This window comes from Oncorhynchus keta, chromosome 15 (assembly GCF_023373465.1).
Source record: "Oncorhynchus keta strain PuntledgeMale-10-30-2019 chromosome 15, Oket_V2, whole genome shotgun sequence".
NCBI lineage: Eukaryota > Metazoa > Chordata > Actinopteri > Salmoniformes > Salmonidae > Oncorhynchus > Oncorhynchus keta.
This window is the reverse complement of record NC_068435.1, coordinates 42,960,342-42,977,529: the sequence shown is the minus strand read 5'-3', so window position 1 is coordinate 42,977,529 and position 17,188 is coordinate 42,960,342. Positions and strand designations below refer to the sequence as shown.

Here is a 17,188-nt window from a genome sequence, read left to right as displayed (position 1 = left end):
GATCCCACTCCACCCAGGTTAATAACATTTGCCAAATGTTTACTGTAGGGGTGTCAAATTCATTTGGAACTTGGGGCTGCATTCTGTCTTCAAAGAGCTCCAGAGGGCCATACTGAAAATGGGTCATATTTCCTCGCTGTAAAACTTTGCTAAAGAGTCCTCTATTCATGCTTTTAGGATTTTTCAATTCTCCCCAACTGTCTTGCTTTCATTTCGGTGATTATTAGTGAGCTGGACAGTCAAGAAACTGCATGAATGTAGGCCCATTATAATTTCTACAGTTTAGTTTTGGTTTTAGTCATTTTGAAGTATATTGCGTTAGTGTTCCCCGAAACATCACTGGCGACAAGGAGGCCATAAACAACATCAAACATTTGATTATTCTTCTTAGTTTTTTTGGGAAGCATATTTCCACATGCTTACAACAGTTATTTCATTTTGTGTTTCGTTTTATACAAAACATATGCATGAAAAGGGTAGACTTTAATTTGTATTCTTTTACACATACATTTAACATGGGAGGTAAAACCATGCTAGTCAGGATTAACATCATGTTAACTGAGGAGACCCACAAACAGCCATACGCCAGTAAACGCTCTGGAGAAATCAGAGCAACACATTTACATTATTCCCCTGGCTACAACAATACAAATAAAAGGCTTAAAACATGACAAATGTTGAGCATGTAATTACGCTGACCAACATTCAACAAAAAACTACTTCACCGAGTCAAACGTAAAAGTTCTAGAAAGAGGCGATTGAGAAGGAGGGGGAAAGTGCTAGGGAGGGAGTTGGAGGGGATGAGTCTAGTCCTCCAGAGTGTAGTTGGGGTTGACGACCAGAACCTTTCCTGTGCCTCCGCCTCTGACCCTTTCAGCCCTCCCCGAGATAGCTCTATCAGGATATGATCCTAGAGATGGAGAGGAGAGAAGAAAAACAGTAATAGTAAAGATGTCTGTTGGACATTAAGGTTTGTAAAGGTGTTATTACTCCGACTCAACGCTGCAATGGGTGTGTTCGTGTGTTCTCACGTGGTGCACTAGTCTGTGCAGGACTTTCTCTATCAGGCTCTTCTTGTGGATCAGTTCCTCCTCTGAGTCAATCTCTGACTCCATCTCCTTCAGATACCAGTTGATTACGGCAGTCTTCTTCAACTCCTCTTCCTCCTCGGCTGCGCACACAGGCAAACAGTTAACCACTGCGTAACACACGGTCCACATGTAGAATGTGTGCGTTTCGGGTGCCTTTACCCTCCTCGGCCCTGCGGAGATGCAGCACCAGCAGGCTGGAGATGCGGCGGTACTCTGGGAAGGTCAGACGCAGCGGCGGCTTGGGGTCAGAGTGGCCGCTCACAACGTCGGGTGTGTCCGTCGACTCCGTTGGTGCCGCGGTTAGTTCCGTCGGAGTGGCCGTTCATTCTATCAGCGTGCTCGTTAACCAGGCCGTTTACGCCGTTCACTCCGTTGGGAACGTCACGACCTGCAGAGAGACGGAGACGTTTCAGTACATGTAAATATCTGGAGTAAAGCGGCAGTAGTACTAGTGGTTGTGCGAGTGTTTGTGTACCGTTCTCTCCCTCCTCTTCCTCCCATCTCCTGGTCCTGTTCTAGATTGACGTCAGGCGTCTCCACTCTGATGATGGACTTATTCAGCAGGCGGAATGCCTCCTTCACGTGCTTAGGCTGGACCTGCCGGGAACAACAAATAACACACACAGAACCCCCTACACACTTTATTAGCACGCAATCTATGACAAACCGACAGAGCAAACTTGATCAATCCTTCAGGACCAAACAACAGAAACGCAGGTTTTGAGAGCGTTGTGCGCCTAAGTTCTTGGTACGTTGGGTATAGGTTGTGTGACCTCTAACCTCGTCGCAGCAGTGCATGCGGGCCATGCCCTCAGAGAGGCGGATCATGCTCTCCAGCTGCCGCACCGTGATTCGCCAGGCCGACTTGGCCACGCCCCCAGAGCCGTCGCGCTGACGCAGCCGTTTGTACTGCTCCACGATGAACTCCTCGGACTCACCAGAGATCCATGCACCGACACAAATTCAGCCGCATCAGTCCTACTCCATTGGAATTGGGCAGAAGCCCTATCACAGCACAGAAACACGGAAACACAGACATGGGATATGTTTACATGCATTCAATAGTACGATTTATTGTGAATACTCCGATTAATATAATACTTCAATTAAAACAGTTACATGGACGGATCTGAAACCAGGCTACATTTTGCGAACTCACTTCACTGGCACGAATGAGAAGCTCGGGCCAGCACACTCTAGCACACACCAGCACACGCTAGCACACCCTAGCACACGATAGCACACGCCAGCACACGCCAGCACACGCCAGCACACGATAGCACAGGCCAGCACACGATAGCACAGGCCAGCACACGATAGCACACGCCAGCACACGCCAGCACACGATAGCACACGCCAGCACACGATAGCACAGGCCAGCACACGATAGCACACGCCAGCACACGCCAGCACACGCTAGCACACGATAGCACACGATAGCACACGCCAGCACACGCCAGCACACGATAGCACACGCCAGCACACGATAGCACACGATAGCACACGCCAGCACACGATAGCACACGATAGCACACGATAGCACACGCCAGCACACGATAGCACACGATAGCACACGCCAGCACACGCCAGCACACGCCAGCACACCGCAGGTCCAACACACCGCTGGATCTCCTATTAAGGTGTTTACATGTCCTAACATTTCGAAAGATTGATTAAAAATCGTGGTGTTTTTAAATCGCTGTATGCCTACTTCAATTATAACCGGTCACCGGCCACATCATGATGATGATGATGATGATGCAAAATGGATCATATGATAATCAGAGTAAGGTGTTTACATGACTAATGCCATAAATCAGCTTAATATCTAATTATTAGAGCGCATGTAAATATACTCAGTGTGAAAATCCTTAACACACACACACAGCACTTACCTTGGGTTTGAACTGTCGGGCGAAGAGCAGGTATCTTCTGATCTCATCCAGAGAGTAGAGTCTGTCTACTGAGTTCTCAATGCGAGAGTGCAGATCCACGATACGCCTGGCTATGGCATAGTCTGTCACCTACACACACACATTTCCATTAGTAATTATACACACACCATTCTTCACATAGAGAACATTTGTGTGTGTCTCTCTCTCTTGAGAGAGGGGGGACAGCGGGTCTCAGTGGCGACCCGCCATTCAGGGCAGGTGGCGCAGAGCCCCACCGGGTTTTGGGACCCACATTTTTAGCAAAAAAAATAATAATAATAATTATTATTATTATAAAAAAAATAAATCAAACGATATATAAATACATGAATGTACAGTAGTTTTAATTGGACTGATCGTGGCAGTCATCATCGTAAATCAAGTCTACTGGCAAGTCCTTTTTAATCCTCGTCATATGAAGAGAAAATATAACACGCATTGGTGCTCATCGGCCGTTGGACATAAACATTAGGACATAAACATTACACAACAAGTTGGAAATTGCAAATTCAACAATGAGTGGTTTGGAAGGAATCGGTGACAGTGGCTAACCGCCAGCATTGCGACTGGGAAGTCAAGACTGGGAAAATACGTTTTGAACAGCCATCCAACAACTCGGGAATTGTACATCTTTTTGATGACAACATTTGCCAACGAAGGACCGCCGCAGCGCACAACAAAGGTGTGTCTTAAAATGTCTTCCATGCTGCTGCATGAACGATGTCATTGGCCAGGGACATAGTCAGCCATGTTGTTTTAAGAGGCAGTAAACGAGGCTGCATGAACGATGTCATTGGCCAGGGACATAGTCAGCCATGTTGTTTTAAAAGGCAGTAAACGAGGCTGCATGAACGATGTCATTGGCCAGGGACATAGTCAGCCATGTTGTTTTAAGAGGCAGTAAACGAGGCTGAATGAACCGTTGCCCTGCCAGACAAGGTCTGTGCTGAAAAGAAAGCTCTGCTGTTGGGACAGACTGTAGGCCCCAACACATTTGTGGGCACCGCTTGTCGCCGTTATAGTGCAATTAAGGTATTGTTTAGTGTTGTGTTGTGCAGTGGCTTTGTTTTGAGATCTACATGCCAAAATCACCACTGGTGGGTATAGGGAGATGTGGAGGTGGTTTTGTGTGAGGGTTAGACATGCATTGTGTAAATTAATAGGGGTGTAAGTGTGCAAGTATGTGGTTGTGTGAGCTATAGGGTGGAGGGATTTTTGACATAGGAGTGTATAGTGTGTAGGGGTCTTACTTGAGGAACTGGCTCTTGGCGGTCGAGGGGTCACCTACGATGCAGACGTTTACATCTCCTCAGAGATGTTCCCTCCATGGTGGTTTTGGGAACACCCCAAACATCAGCAGGATGCCACGCTTCACCTCGTCATTACCTATACACACACACACACACACACACACACACACATTTATTACACACACACACACACACACACACAGAATATCAAATGTATTTATATAGCCCTTCTTACATCAGCTGATATCTCAAAGTGCTGTACAGAAACCCAGCCTCAAACCCCAAACAGCAAGCATGTAAGTCGCTCTGGATAAGAGCGTCTGCTAAATGACTTAAATGTAAATGTAAATGCAGGTGTAGAAGCACGGTGGCTAGGAAATACCCCATGCAAAGGCTGTTTGCGGTAAGAGTGTAGTGCTGACCGTGTATGGTGGGGAAGAGGCTGGTGCCGAGGTTGTGGTAGAGGTTCTTGTCTTGGCTCATCTCAAACACCTTCTCCCACTCCTGAACTGACATCTGGCTCTTGATGCTCTCTGCTGTCTGATCCTCATCACGCAGCTCCTTCCCTCCGAACTACACACACACACACACACACACACACACACACACACACACACAAATGTATTTATATAGCACACACACTCAAAGTGCACACACAAACACACACAGCATGTAAGTCGCACTGGACACTTAAATGTAAATGTAAATGCAGGTGTAGAAGCACGATTACAACTCCCTTCAAACAAATGTCGTACATGCATGCGTGATATGTCCACTAGTTTGTAGCCTGAGGTAGTGTAGGTGTGTGTGTGTCTCGAAGGTTTGAGTGAGGGTGTCGTACCCTGGGGTTGGTAGGAGCCACATGGCAGGCGAGGAAGGCCAGTCTGTAGGACAGCTCTCTGACTCCCAGGGCTTTCAGAACACGAAGGCCCTCGTTCTTATAACCCTGTCTCCCTCCTACACGGGAACTGGTCTCTGCTCGCACACCTAGAGAGAGATGGGGAAAATGGGTCATGTCAGCGTGAACCGTGTGCGTGTCATGCCGGTGTGATTGTGTCTGTCTATTGTGTGTGTGTACATACCTGCGCTGCTGAGCTGGGAGATGTCGGGCACCACTATGAGAGAGCCAGTGATGTCACAGCGGTCTCCGGCCTGGGCCGTCTCTACGGCCTCAGCTCTCAGAATCACCTCTAGGGAGCGGGGGATGGACCCTCTGGGCAGCTCTGCCTGGGTCTCCTGGATACGCACCGACACACAGAGGTTAAGACACACAGAAGTGTCAGACACACACACACTCAAGCCTCAGCACAGACAACAAACACAATCTACCTTCTGGAAGTCAATGAACTTGGAGCGGTGTGTGTCGAGGTGGAAGCGAGCACGGTTGCTGCAGACAGGGTTCCTGCAGACGGTGGGCGGGGCGTACTTGAACTGCTGGGGCACGTCCGGACACACCCCCTGGCAGTCCAGACACAGGAACGTCCCGCTCACCTGAAGGAGACCGAACGGAGAGGATCAGACACAGATGTCACACAGCTAAAGATTTGTTCAGGAACGATATCTGCACCGTGGCCGTCATTAACTATCCTCACTACTCCCTAGCTCTAGGGTATACTAGGATATACGGTCTGCGCAACTCACCAGTACTGGGTGTACAGGGTGTGTCCTCACCACCTGGGCACTGATGCGCACGAGAGAACCAATACGCAAGGAGGACAGCTCACGGATCCTATCACGCAAAAAAAAAAAAAAAAAAAAAAAAAAGGACTGTTAGATCACACGCAAAACATCTTTGTGTGACTTGGTACTTCTGTCGGGTATGCGTCTTACTTGTGTCTGGTGGGCAGGTCCTGGACGGCCAAATAGAACTCCTTATTGACAGGGACATTCCCGTGATCCCTGGCAAAGCTCCTCACCGCACGACAGAGGAAGGGATATACTCTGGAGAGAAGGAGCGGTAGAAGGAGAAACAAAATGAGAGTTTGTTGTTAGCTGGACACGTCTGGATCATCAATAACACTCAACGTTGTCGTGGCTGTTCTAAGTGCTCTGTTTTCAGCCCGATTCCGATACACAACAGCCGACAAAAGGAAAGGCGAGACGAGATAAAACGAGCCAGTTTTAGAATTGTGTGTTGTAGAACAGCTGACTGGAGAGGGGGCATTAAGATGAAGAAAAACAGACGGGTGGTTGGGACCGTTGACGGTGTTTCTTTACAATGACGCGATACAAATTTGAAACTGAATTGGCACTTGCTGTAGCAAGGTGTTGTAGCAAACAAGTATGATTCAATGCAGGCACCAGAAACAGGGCCTACTTTGTGACTCGTCAGATAATATAGCCAGCTGCTCGGCTAAAAACAGAACGTCAGCGCACTGTACATTTTCAATTGGCTAAATGGATCCATCTCGTCGCAAGTCTCGAGATGAGATTGGACATGTTGAACACCGGAAACTTCCGCAGCGGACACGAAACATTCTAAAACTAGACCGTTCAGATCAAGCAAACTTTGTTCTAAAACGGCATAAAACAGTCTCGCCTCCTCTCGGCTGTTGCATCTGAACTGGGCTTCAGAGTTTGGGGAAGGTCTTATGAAGGCCTGTGACATAAATGTCACACCGTTTTTAAATGGATTTGTAATGAATGCCAATTTTTACATTTTAATTTTAAATAGTGTCTCTCCTCTTCTTCTGGTCCTAGATCTGTAACTACCTGTAGAACTCCTCCTGGATGGTGGTCGCCAGTTCCTGGTTAAATTCTTCCAGATCAGTGAAGGAGACCAACAGAGTGTTTCTCTCAGGCCTGATCATCTCCTCAGCATCACGGACATACTTCACATCACCGTCTGATACCCACCCACACCCACCCACACACACACACACACACACACACACACACACACACACACACACACACACACACACACACAGTTGTATTACTCGTATGCATGCCATTTTCATGTATACCTGATGTATAAAGCTATTAGAGGACTCGTATTTTTTTACATTTCACCTTTATTTAACCAGGAAGGCAAGTTGAGAACAAGTTCTCATTTACAATTGCGACCTGGCCAAGATAAAGCAAAGCAGTTAGACACATACAACAACACAGAGTTACACATGGAGTAAAACAAACATACAATCAATAATACAGTAGAAAAATAAGTCTATATACAATGTGAGCAAATGAGGTGAGATAAGGGAGGTAAAGGCAAAAAAAGGCCATGGTGGCAAACTAAATACAATATAGCAAGTAAAACACTGGAATGGTAGATTTGCAATGGAAGAATGTGCAAAGTAGAAATAATGGGGTGCAAAGGAGCTAATTAAATAAATACAGTAGGGGAAGAGGTAGTTGTTTGGGCTAAATTATAGATAGGCTATGTACAGGTGCAGTAATCTATGAGCTGCTCTGACAGCTGGTGCTTAAAGCTAGTGAGGGAGATAAGTGTTTCCAGTTTCATAGATTTTTGTAGTTCACTCCAGTCATTGGCAGCAGAGAACTGTATGAGGCTATACCGACTGTGCACATCTTAACCAACTTCAACGTGCTTGTTAGCTAGCTAGCTTGCTAGGTTTTAACAGTTCCAAAAACGTTTTAAGATGCGAGGGGGGGGCACTTCCAGCACTGGGGAACATCCCGTGCGCCCCACCCAAGTCCCACATCTATTTCTCCCACCCAAGCCGCACATCTATTTCTATGGGAATAAGCACTGTTCATGGCACAAGCTGTTCACACCCCTCTTGTTGGTGGAGAGAATTTTGCCGTTTTAAAGCTAATCTTGCAATTCTATACATTTTGCCATGTCTAATGTGATATGAGTGACAAAATAAATTACAATATCTATGGACTAAAAACCTAAATGAAAAAACTTTAACTGACATGGGCTAGTTCATTTGGGCATTTCTGACAAGTTATAAATAGCTGTCTTAGGTATAAAATGACTAACATGACAAGAGGAACTGACGATGCACTACCCAATTCAAATCAAATTGTATTTGTCACACGCGCCAAATACAACAGGTTACAGTGAAATGCTTACTTACAAGCCCTTAACCAACAATGCAGTTAAGAAAAAATGAACACAAAATGTCATTAAAAATAAGAAAAAAAGTAACAAATAATTAAAGAGCAGCAGTAAATAAACAATAGCGAGGTTATATACAGGGAGCACTGGTACAGAGTCAATGTGCGGGGGTACCAGTTAGTCGAGGTAATTGAGGTAATATGTAGGTTGAGTTATTAAAGTGACTATGCATAGATAATAAACAGAGACTAGCAGCAGCGTAAAAGAGGGGGGCAATGCAAATAGTCTGGGTAGCCATTTGATTAGATGTTCAGGAGTCTTATGGCTTGGGGGTAGAAGCTGTTAAGAAGCCTCTTGGACCTAGACTTGGCGCTCTGGTACAGCTTGCCGTGCGGTAGCAGAGAGAACAGTCTATGACTAGGGTGGCTGGAGTCAGGCAGTGATGCAATCCGTCAGGATGCTCTCGATGGTGCAGCTGTAGAACCTTTTAAGGATCTGGGGACCCATGCCAAATCTTTTCAGTCTCCTGAGGGGGAATAGGCTATGTCATGCCCTCTTCAGGACTGTTTTGGTGTGCTTGGACCATGTTAGTTTGCTGGTGATGTGGACACCAAGGAACTTGAAGCTCTCAACCTGCTCCACTACAGCCCCTTCGATGAGAATGGAGGCGTGTTTGGTCATCCTTTTCCTGTAGTCCACAATCATCACCTTTGTCTTGATCACGTTGAGGGAGAGGTTGTTGTCCTGGCACCACATGGCCAGGTCTCTGACCTCCTCCCTATAGGCTGTCTCGTCGTTGTCGGTGATCAGGCCTACTACTGTTGTGTTATTGGCTAACTTAATGATGGTGTGAATTTCGAAATTGAATCCATGTACTTTTTACTGCTACAACTTTTAAGAATAAGTTTAAAGCCAGACTAAGTTACTTAAAACACACACACACACACACACACACACACACACACACACACACACACACACACACACACACACACACACACACACACACACTTTTGGTGTTTTTGTTTATTTAGACTATTTTCTGCATTCTATAATAATAGTGAAGACATCAAAACTATGAAATAACAAATATGGAATCAAGTAGTAACCAAAAAAAGTGTTAAACAAATCAAAATATTTATATTTGAGATTCATTCAAAGTAGCCACCCCTTTTGCCTTGATGACAGCTTTGCACACTTGGCATTTGCTCACGAGGTAGTCACCTGGAATGCTTTTCAATTAACAGGTGTGCCTTGTTAAAAGTACATTTGTGGAATTTCTTTCCTTAATGCGATTGAGACAATCAGTTGTATTGTGACAAGGTAGGGGTGGTATACAGATAGCCCTACTTGGTAAAAGACCAAATCCAGTACATCAATATTTTAAGACATGAAGGTCAGTCAATACAGAACATTTCAAGAACTTTGAAAGTTTCTTCAAGTGCAGTCGCAAAAACCATCAAGCGCTATGATGAAACTGGCTCTCATGAGGACCGCCACAGAAAGACCCAGATTTACCTCTGCTGCAGAGGATAAATTCATTAGAGTTACCAGCTTCAGAAATCAGCAATTACCTGCAGGCCAAATAAATGTTTCACAGAGTTCAAGTAAAAGACATATCTCAACATCAACTGTTCAGAGGAGACTGCTTGAATCAGGCCTTTATGTTTGAATTGCTGCAAAGAAACCACTACTAAAGGACACCAATAATAAGAAGAGACTTTCTTGGGCCAAGAAACATGAGCAGTAGTACTTGCTGAGCAAGCAGCGTGATGTCCTTTATATCTGTATTCACATGGCCAGTGTTTTCACACCAGAGCAGATAAAGAAGAAGAAGCCCGTTTATACCGCTAAAGAGATGGTATGGGATTTTGGCAATGAGGCCCTTAATCTATACAGAACAAAAATATATCAAATGAAATAAAAATGTTATTTGTCACATGCGTCGACTACAACAGGTGTAGAACGTACAGTGAAATGGTAACTTACCAACAATGCACTTTTAAGAAAAATAAGTGTTAAAGTATTTACTAAAATAAACTGAAGTAAAAAAAATACAAATTTAAAAATTAAGTACAGAATCAATGTGTGGGGCACAGAAATATGTACATGTAGGTAAAGTGACTATGCATAAATAATAAACTGAGAGTAGCAGCAGCGCAAATAGTCCAGGTAGCCATTTGATTAGCTGTTCATTAGTCTTATGGTTTGGGTGTAGAAGCTGTTAAGAAGCCCCATGTAAAGTGTTTTATGAGCTGAATTGAAAGATCCCAGAAATTTCCCATACTCACAAAAAGCTTATTTCTCTCAAATTTGGGGTTGTCTACATCCCTCTTAGTGAGCCTTCCTCCTTTGATAAGGCAATATATCCAGCTGACATGGATGACATATCAAGAAGCTGATTAAACAGCATGATTATTACACAGCTGCACCTTGTGCTGGGGACAATAAAAGGCCACTAAACTGTGCAGTTTTGTCACACAACACAATCTCTCAAGTTTTGAAAGAGTGTGCAATTTGCAATTTGCATGCTGACTGCAGGAATGTCCATCAGAGACTTTGACAGAGAATGAAATGTTAATTTTGTCTACCATAAGCTGCCTCCAACGTCGTTTTAGAGAATTTGGCAGTACGTCCAACCGGCCTCACAACCGCAGACCACGTGTAACCATTCCAGCCCAGGACCTCCACAGTCGGCTTCTTCTTCTGCGTGATCGTCTGAGACCAGCGAGCCAAGCAGCTGATGAAAAGGTGGGTTTGCACAACCAACAAAAATTCTGCACAAACTGCCAGAAACCATCTCATGGAAGCTCATCTGTGTGCTTGTCATTCTCACCAGGGTCTTGACCTGACTGCAGTTCGGCGTCGTAACTGACTTCAGTGGGCAAATTCTCACCTTCAATGTCCACTGGCACAGTGGAGAAGTGTGGTCTTCACGGATGAATCCCGGTTTCAACTGTACCGGGCAGATGGCAGACAGCATGGATGGCTTCATTTGGGCAAGCGGTTTCCTGATGTCAATGTTGCGAACAGAGTGCCCCATGGTGGTGGTGGAGTTATGGTATGGACAGGCATAAGCTACGGACAACGAACACAATTGCATTTAATCGATTTGATCTATTTGAATGCACAGAGATACCGTGACAAGATCCTGAGGCCCATTGTCGTGCCATTCATCCGCCGCCATCACCTCCATGTTTCAGCATGATAATGCACAGCCCCATGTCGCAAGGATCTGGACACAATTCCTGGAATCTGAAAATGTCCCAGTTTCTCCATGGCCTGAGTACTCACCAGACATGTCATCCATTGAGCATGTTTGGGATGCTCTGGATAAACATGTACAACGGTGTGTTCCAGTTCCCGCCAATAACCAGCAACTTCTCACAGACATTGAAGAGGAGTGGGACAACATTCCACAGGGCACAATCAACAGGCTGATCAACTGTATGCGAAGATGTGTGAAGCTGCATGAAGCAAACGGTCACACCCAGATGCTGACTGCTTTTCTGATCTATACCCCTACCTTGATCTTAAAGTGATCTGTGACCTACAGACGCATACCTGTAATCTCAGTCATGTGAAATCCCTAGATTAGGGCCTAATAATGCATTCATTTCAGTTGACTAATTACCTTACATGAAATGCAACTTAGTTGCATGTTGCATTTTTACATTTTTTTAATTCAGTGTACTTCCCCAGAGTCAGATGAACGTGTGGATACTATTTTGTATGTCTCTGCGTTCAATATGGGCTTCATTGCCAAAATGGTGTACTATCCCCTTTAAGATGTAGCCCATCTCCGTCTGAATTTCCCAGGATTGTTCAGAGTCTCACCAACAGGAAAGTCTGTCTTGCATTGACGGAGGAGTTAACATTCTATAGGCAGTAGACTATTACACCCCCCCCCCCCCCCCCCCAAGCGTTTAGACCATCACTAGAGTGGTGCTGGGGGTTAGAAGGAGAGAGGAAAATAGAGGAGATGAGTGATGAGAAGAATGAGCGATTAAAATTGAGGGCATTTGTGTCTGTTTCAAAGCTGGATATACATATCTTTACAGGTGTTTATGCGTGTACGTGTCTGCATGTGTACAGGAGTGCCCGTGTGAGAGATCTTTCCAGCTGTTTGCTTTTCCCAAATAGAGAGGGAGGAAGTCCTTCCTGTTATGAATACTCCATGACTAGAGGAGAATAGTGTGTGTGTGTGTGTGTGTGTGTGTGTGTGTGTGTGTGACCAAACCCCTGACACATTAGCAGCTGCATGGGGTTTGGGAAGTGGTACGTTTTGGATGTGGGGTATGCCTTGTGCATCCGTGTGTGTGTGTGACCGTGCGTGCATCCGTGTATGTGGCTCAGGGGTGACTGATTCGGGAATGGTTACATGTTAGGGAGTGTTGACTTGTCTTCTCCTCTCTTCTTTCTGTTTTCTTCGCTCTTCCTCCTCCTCTTCCTCCCTCTCTCCTCCAGGAAGCTCTGTTCTAATGCTGGGAGAGGCAGTCAACTTCCAGCTTCTGTTTCTACTGCTTCCATGTGTGTGTGGGAAGTGCTTGAGAGGCCCTGGGAAAACTGACTCTGCTCGTCACTCACCGAGCCACCCTCCCATGTAACCTACTTGGCTCTCAGTTGAAACGGCTCAGCTGGCCAGCAGCTGCAGCAATACTGTGAGTTCCCAACCTATTGTTCCCTACTGTTTCTTTCTACTATCTTTTATTTTACACCAACATTCCGAGTTACTGTATGTGCAGAAATCCCATTTTCTTGCTCCACTGTTCTGGTGTGTGTGTGCATGCGTGCATGTGTGTGTGTCCCACGAGTGGTCTTTTAAACAGCTGAAGGTATGGAGCTAAACCAGCTGGTCACCAGCGCTGTCGTTAGAACAGGCTCCATGGCAACCCTGTTAGACCAGAAACACCTGCTCGCCTGTGTGTGTGTTCTGATTCAGTCCATGCCCATATACCAAATCAAATCAAATCAAATGTATTTATATAGCCCTTCGTACATCAGCTGATATCTCAAAGTGCTGTACAGAAACCCAGCCTAAAACCCCAAACAGCAAACAACGCAGGTGTAAAATATACTGTAAGCGTTGTAGGCCTACAAGAGTCTCTGCTGCGGTAGTGTTCATATTTGTGTGTTAAGGCCTGATAACAATCCCCAAAAAAGGTATTTTCACTTCAGTCTTTTGGAGTCTACATGAGAGTGGGAGTTCTAAGTAAAGTGGAGTTCTAACTACAGGAGGTCTTTAATTAGGCCTATGAGGAGAGGGGGATACAGTGTTGGTGATGGGAGGGAGGGAGGGAGGGAGGGAGGGAGGGAGGGAGGGTACAGATTTAGCATCTTAATTCGACCACTGTGTCGATGGCAATTTTCTTGCAAAGGGGGAAATTCAAACGTGTCGTCTATTCAAGGTTTAAAAATGCTTCTGAAGTTTGTAATTTCCACTTTGAAATGTCAGACTATTTGCCCTGATGCAAAATGTATCAACCCATACAAAACCTAAATGATCATCCACATAACAATTCACATTTCCAGTTGCTGCAGGAGTATTTTCCTGCTGTAGCAAACTGGCTCAAATTAAGATCCTACTGTATAAGGGTGTGAGAGTGGTAAGGGCGGGGTGACACCTTCGTCAGTGTTGTCTGGGTCTGAGTCTATGTCTGCACAGGATATGCCTCACCTATAACGAACATCACACCCATTGTCTATACCACAACCCTAAACACACATCTACCTGAACCCTTCACAGGCTGTGAAGGTAGACTGAGCGTCCAAAATGCGCAATGGCACCGTGCGCCTGGAGTATGAATGGACATGGTTATAACACACACACACACGGTTCATTTATTGTCAAAGAACCTGTGGGAGAACATGGTATTTAACAGAACGGAGAACGGGAGGAGACACTATCTGATCTGAGAATAATAACACACACACACACACACACACACACACACACACACACACACACACACACACACACACACACACACACACACACACACACACACACACACACACACACACACACACACACACACACACACAATAATCATCATATCAGATGACACAAGTCAGAGAATTCTCTCACACACCTGTGCACTTCTTCATGGTGCCACTCATGCAGGACTGTTCTGATTCAGCTCTGTGTCAAAGGGACAAAGTGGTGCAAACACAAACTCGTTCTCCCTCAGTCTCAATTGATCTCACACACAGCAGCTGTACCCTCGTCCATACAGACGCGCTACAGCTGGGCGGTGAGAATGTGTTTATAGCGTTTCCCCTCTCCTTTATGGTTTGACTGTCAATAGACAGCAACAGCATTATATCATCATGCCATTGTCAACAATATTATTCTCACAGATTTGACGTTAGGGGCCTAAACTGTAAACAAAGGCGCGCACACACACACACGTGCACACACACACACACACATACACACATACACGCACACACTCAAATATCCTGCGATAGAGACACTTTCAGCACCTGACACCTCGAAAACAGGAAAAGCATTTCAGTGGGACACAGATGTGTGTGTGTGTGTGTGTGTGTGTGTGTGTGTTGGGGGCGGAGCAAGGGTGGAAGAAGGGTAGGCTCAGCTATTTAACCTCACCGGGTACAGAACTTTACTCCATTTGGAGAAGAGAAAGACAAACGTGGCAGGAGAGAACAGAGGGAGAGACAAAAATATAGCTGTCTCCATCATGTCCTACTACGAGGTATGGCTTGTTTCAGCATTTAGGCCTTGTAAACAAAACCTTTCTGGGACTTTGCATGGCTGTCTGCATTTGTCTTGGTTATCATGATAATCACTAACCAGATTGTAGAATTGGTTCTTAAAATTGTGCACATCGTATTTTTTAAGTGTACTCAATTATCCTTCTCTCTCCCTCTCTCTGTAGCATTTTGTGATACCAGAATCGGATTATGACTACAATGACACGATTTCCGGTTTTGGTTCTGGCTTGGGCGATTTCGGCGCTGGATTTGAGGAGCCATGTGACCGTGAACTGCTGAGCCCCAGCGTGCAGCGTGTCTTCATCCCGGTGGTGTACGGTTTCATCTTCACCCTGGGGATCACCGGGAATGGCCTGGTGGTGTTTGTACTGGGCTGCCAGCGGAAGGCCCGCCTCAGCCTAACGGACCGCTACCGGCTGCACCTCTGCGCCGCCGACCTGCTCTTCGTGCTGGCGCTGCCCTTCTGGGCTGTGGACGCAGCACTAGGGGACTGGCGCTTTGGAGCAGTCACATGTGTCGGCGTGCACGTCATCTACACGGTGAACCTGTATGGCAGCGTGCTGATCCTGGCCTTCATCAGTCTGGACCGCTACCTGGCCGTGGTCAAAGCCACGGACACCAGCACCACACACATCCGGCAGCGGCTAGCTCACAGGTATGTGTACGCTGGTGCCTGGCTGCCGGCTGGTCTCCTCGCTTTCCCAGACATGGTGTTCGCTCGGACCCAGGAGGCAGGGGAAGGGGAGATGGTGTGTGCAAGGCTCTATCCGCCAGAGAACGCCCCACTGTGGGTGTCCCTGTTTCACCTTCAGACGGTGCTGGTGGGGCTGGTGGTGCCGGGCCTGGTTCTACTGGTGTGTTACTGTGTGATCGTGTCCAGGCTGACCCGTGGCCCTCTGGGAGGCCAGAGGCAGAAGAGGAGGGCGGTGCGGACCACTGTGGCTTTGGTTCTCTGTTTCTTCCTCTGCTGGCTGCCGTACTGCATTGGCATCACAGTGGATGCTCTCCTCCGCTTGGAGCTGATCCCGCGGGGCTGTACGTTGGAGTCAGGCCTGGGGTTGTGGTTAGCGGTGTCTGAGCCAATGGCGTACGCCCATTGCTGCTTGAATCCGCTGCTCTACGCCTTCCTGGGAGTGGGTTTCAAGAGTTCTGCTCGCCGCGCCCTTACACTTACACGCATGTCCAGCCTGAAGATTCTCCCGCGTAGACGAACAGGCGCCACAACGTCCACAACGACAGAGTCAGAGTCATCTAGTCTGCACTCCAGCTAAGAAAGATATTAGTCTATAGCCTAATTGTGTGTGTGTGTGTGTGTGTGTGTGTGTGTGTGTGTGTGTGTGTGTGTGTGTGTGTGTGTGTGTGTGTGTGTGTGTGTGTGTGTGTGTGTGTGTGTGTGTGTGTGTGTGTGAGAGTAAGGAGAGTAAGACTGCTGGTCAGTTCTTTCTAATGTCTTGAGATTTCTTTTGTAAATATTTTTTGCTTTGCCAGCATTCACTTTTGTTATGGTATGTAAGTATGTATGTATGTATGTATGCTTTAAAAAAAACTTCAAACATGTTTGTAATAAAATGTAAAACAAAACCATGATTAATCTTTACTTGGTTCTCTCATTGAGTGGTGTTACGGTGCGTGTGTGTGTGTCAGAGAGAAAGAGAAAGAGAGATGAGGTGTATCTTTACGCTCTTGAAAGTGAAACAGATAAATCCCTGTGGTGTGGTTGGCCAGTCAAGCGCACTTAAAACATCCTGCTGTGTGTCTGGGCAGGGGAGGGGGTGGACATTTATTGTTTCTCCAGATGTTGTTATGGGAACTGTATACCCCCCCACCCACACAGGTATGGGGCTATTTGTGTGTGTCACATCCTGTTATTATCATCATGGCATTGCTGCCCCCCTACCCACACACATACATTCACATTGAAAATGAAATTGGCTGATGTTTCAGACCATAGCCACGGGAAGTAGGGGTGCTGATGGGGCTACAGCACCCCCTGATAAATCACCCCAAAAAATAATATAGACAAAAGAAATGTAGGAAAAAAAGTATTTCTCACAAAAATGTATGCACTAGGCCTTTATTACTTCGTCAGCCCAAAACATCTCTGGTGGCCATGTTCAGACGTGTGACACTGGGCCAGGTGTGAGTGAT

The 17,188-nt window shown here is 46.2% G+C and overlaps 1 protein-coding gene and 1 pseudogene across 1 annotated transcript; one reads left to right on the top strand and one right to left on the bottom strand.

The window, feature by feature from the left end:
* Positions 1-464: 464 nt before the first annotated feature.
* LOC118395253 (DNA replication licensing factor MCM6-like) lies at positions 465-9,228 on the bottom strand (annotated as a pseudogene).
* A 5,713-nt stretch (positions 9,229-14,941) lies between these two features.
* LOC118395151 (C-X-C chemokine receptor type 4-like) lies at positions 14,942-16,621 on the top strand. Its single transcript, XM_035788921.2, has 2 exons — positions 14,942-15,021; positions 15,205-16,621. The coding sequence occupies exons 1-2, from the start codon at positions 15,007-15,009 to the stop codon at positions 16,309-16,311; spliced, it is 1,122 nt and encodes a 373-aa protein (XP_035644814.1). The 5' UTR covers positions 14,942-15,006; the 3' UTR covers positions 16,312-16,621.
* Positions 16,622-17,188: the final 567 nt, after the last annotated feature.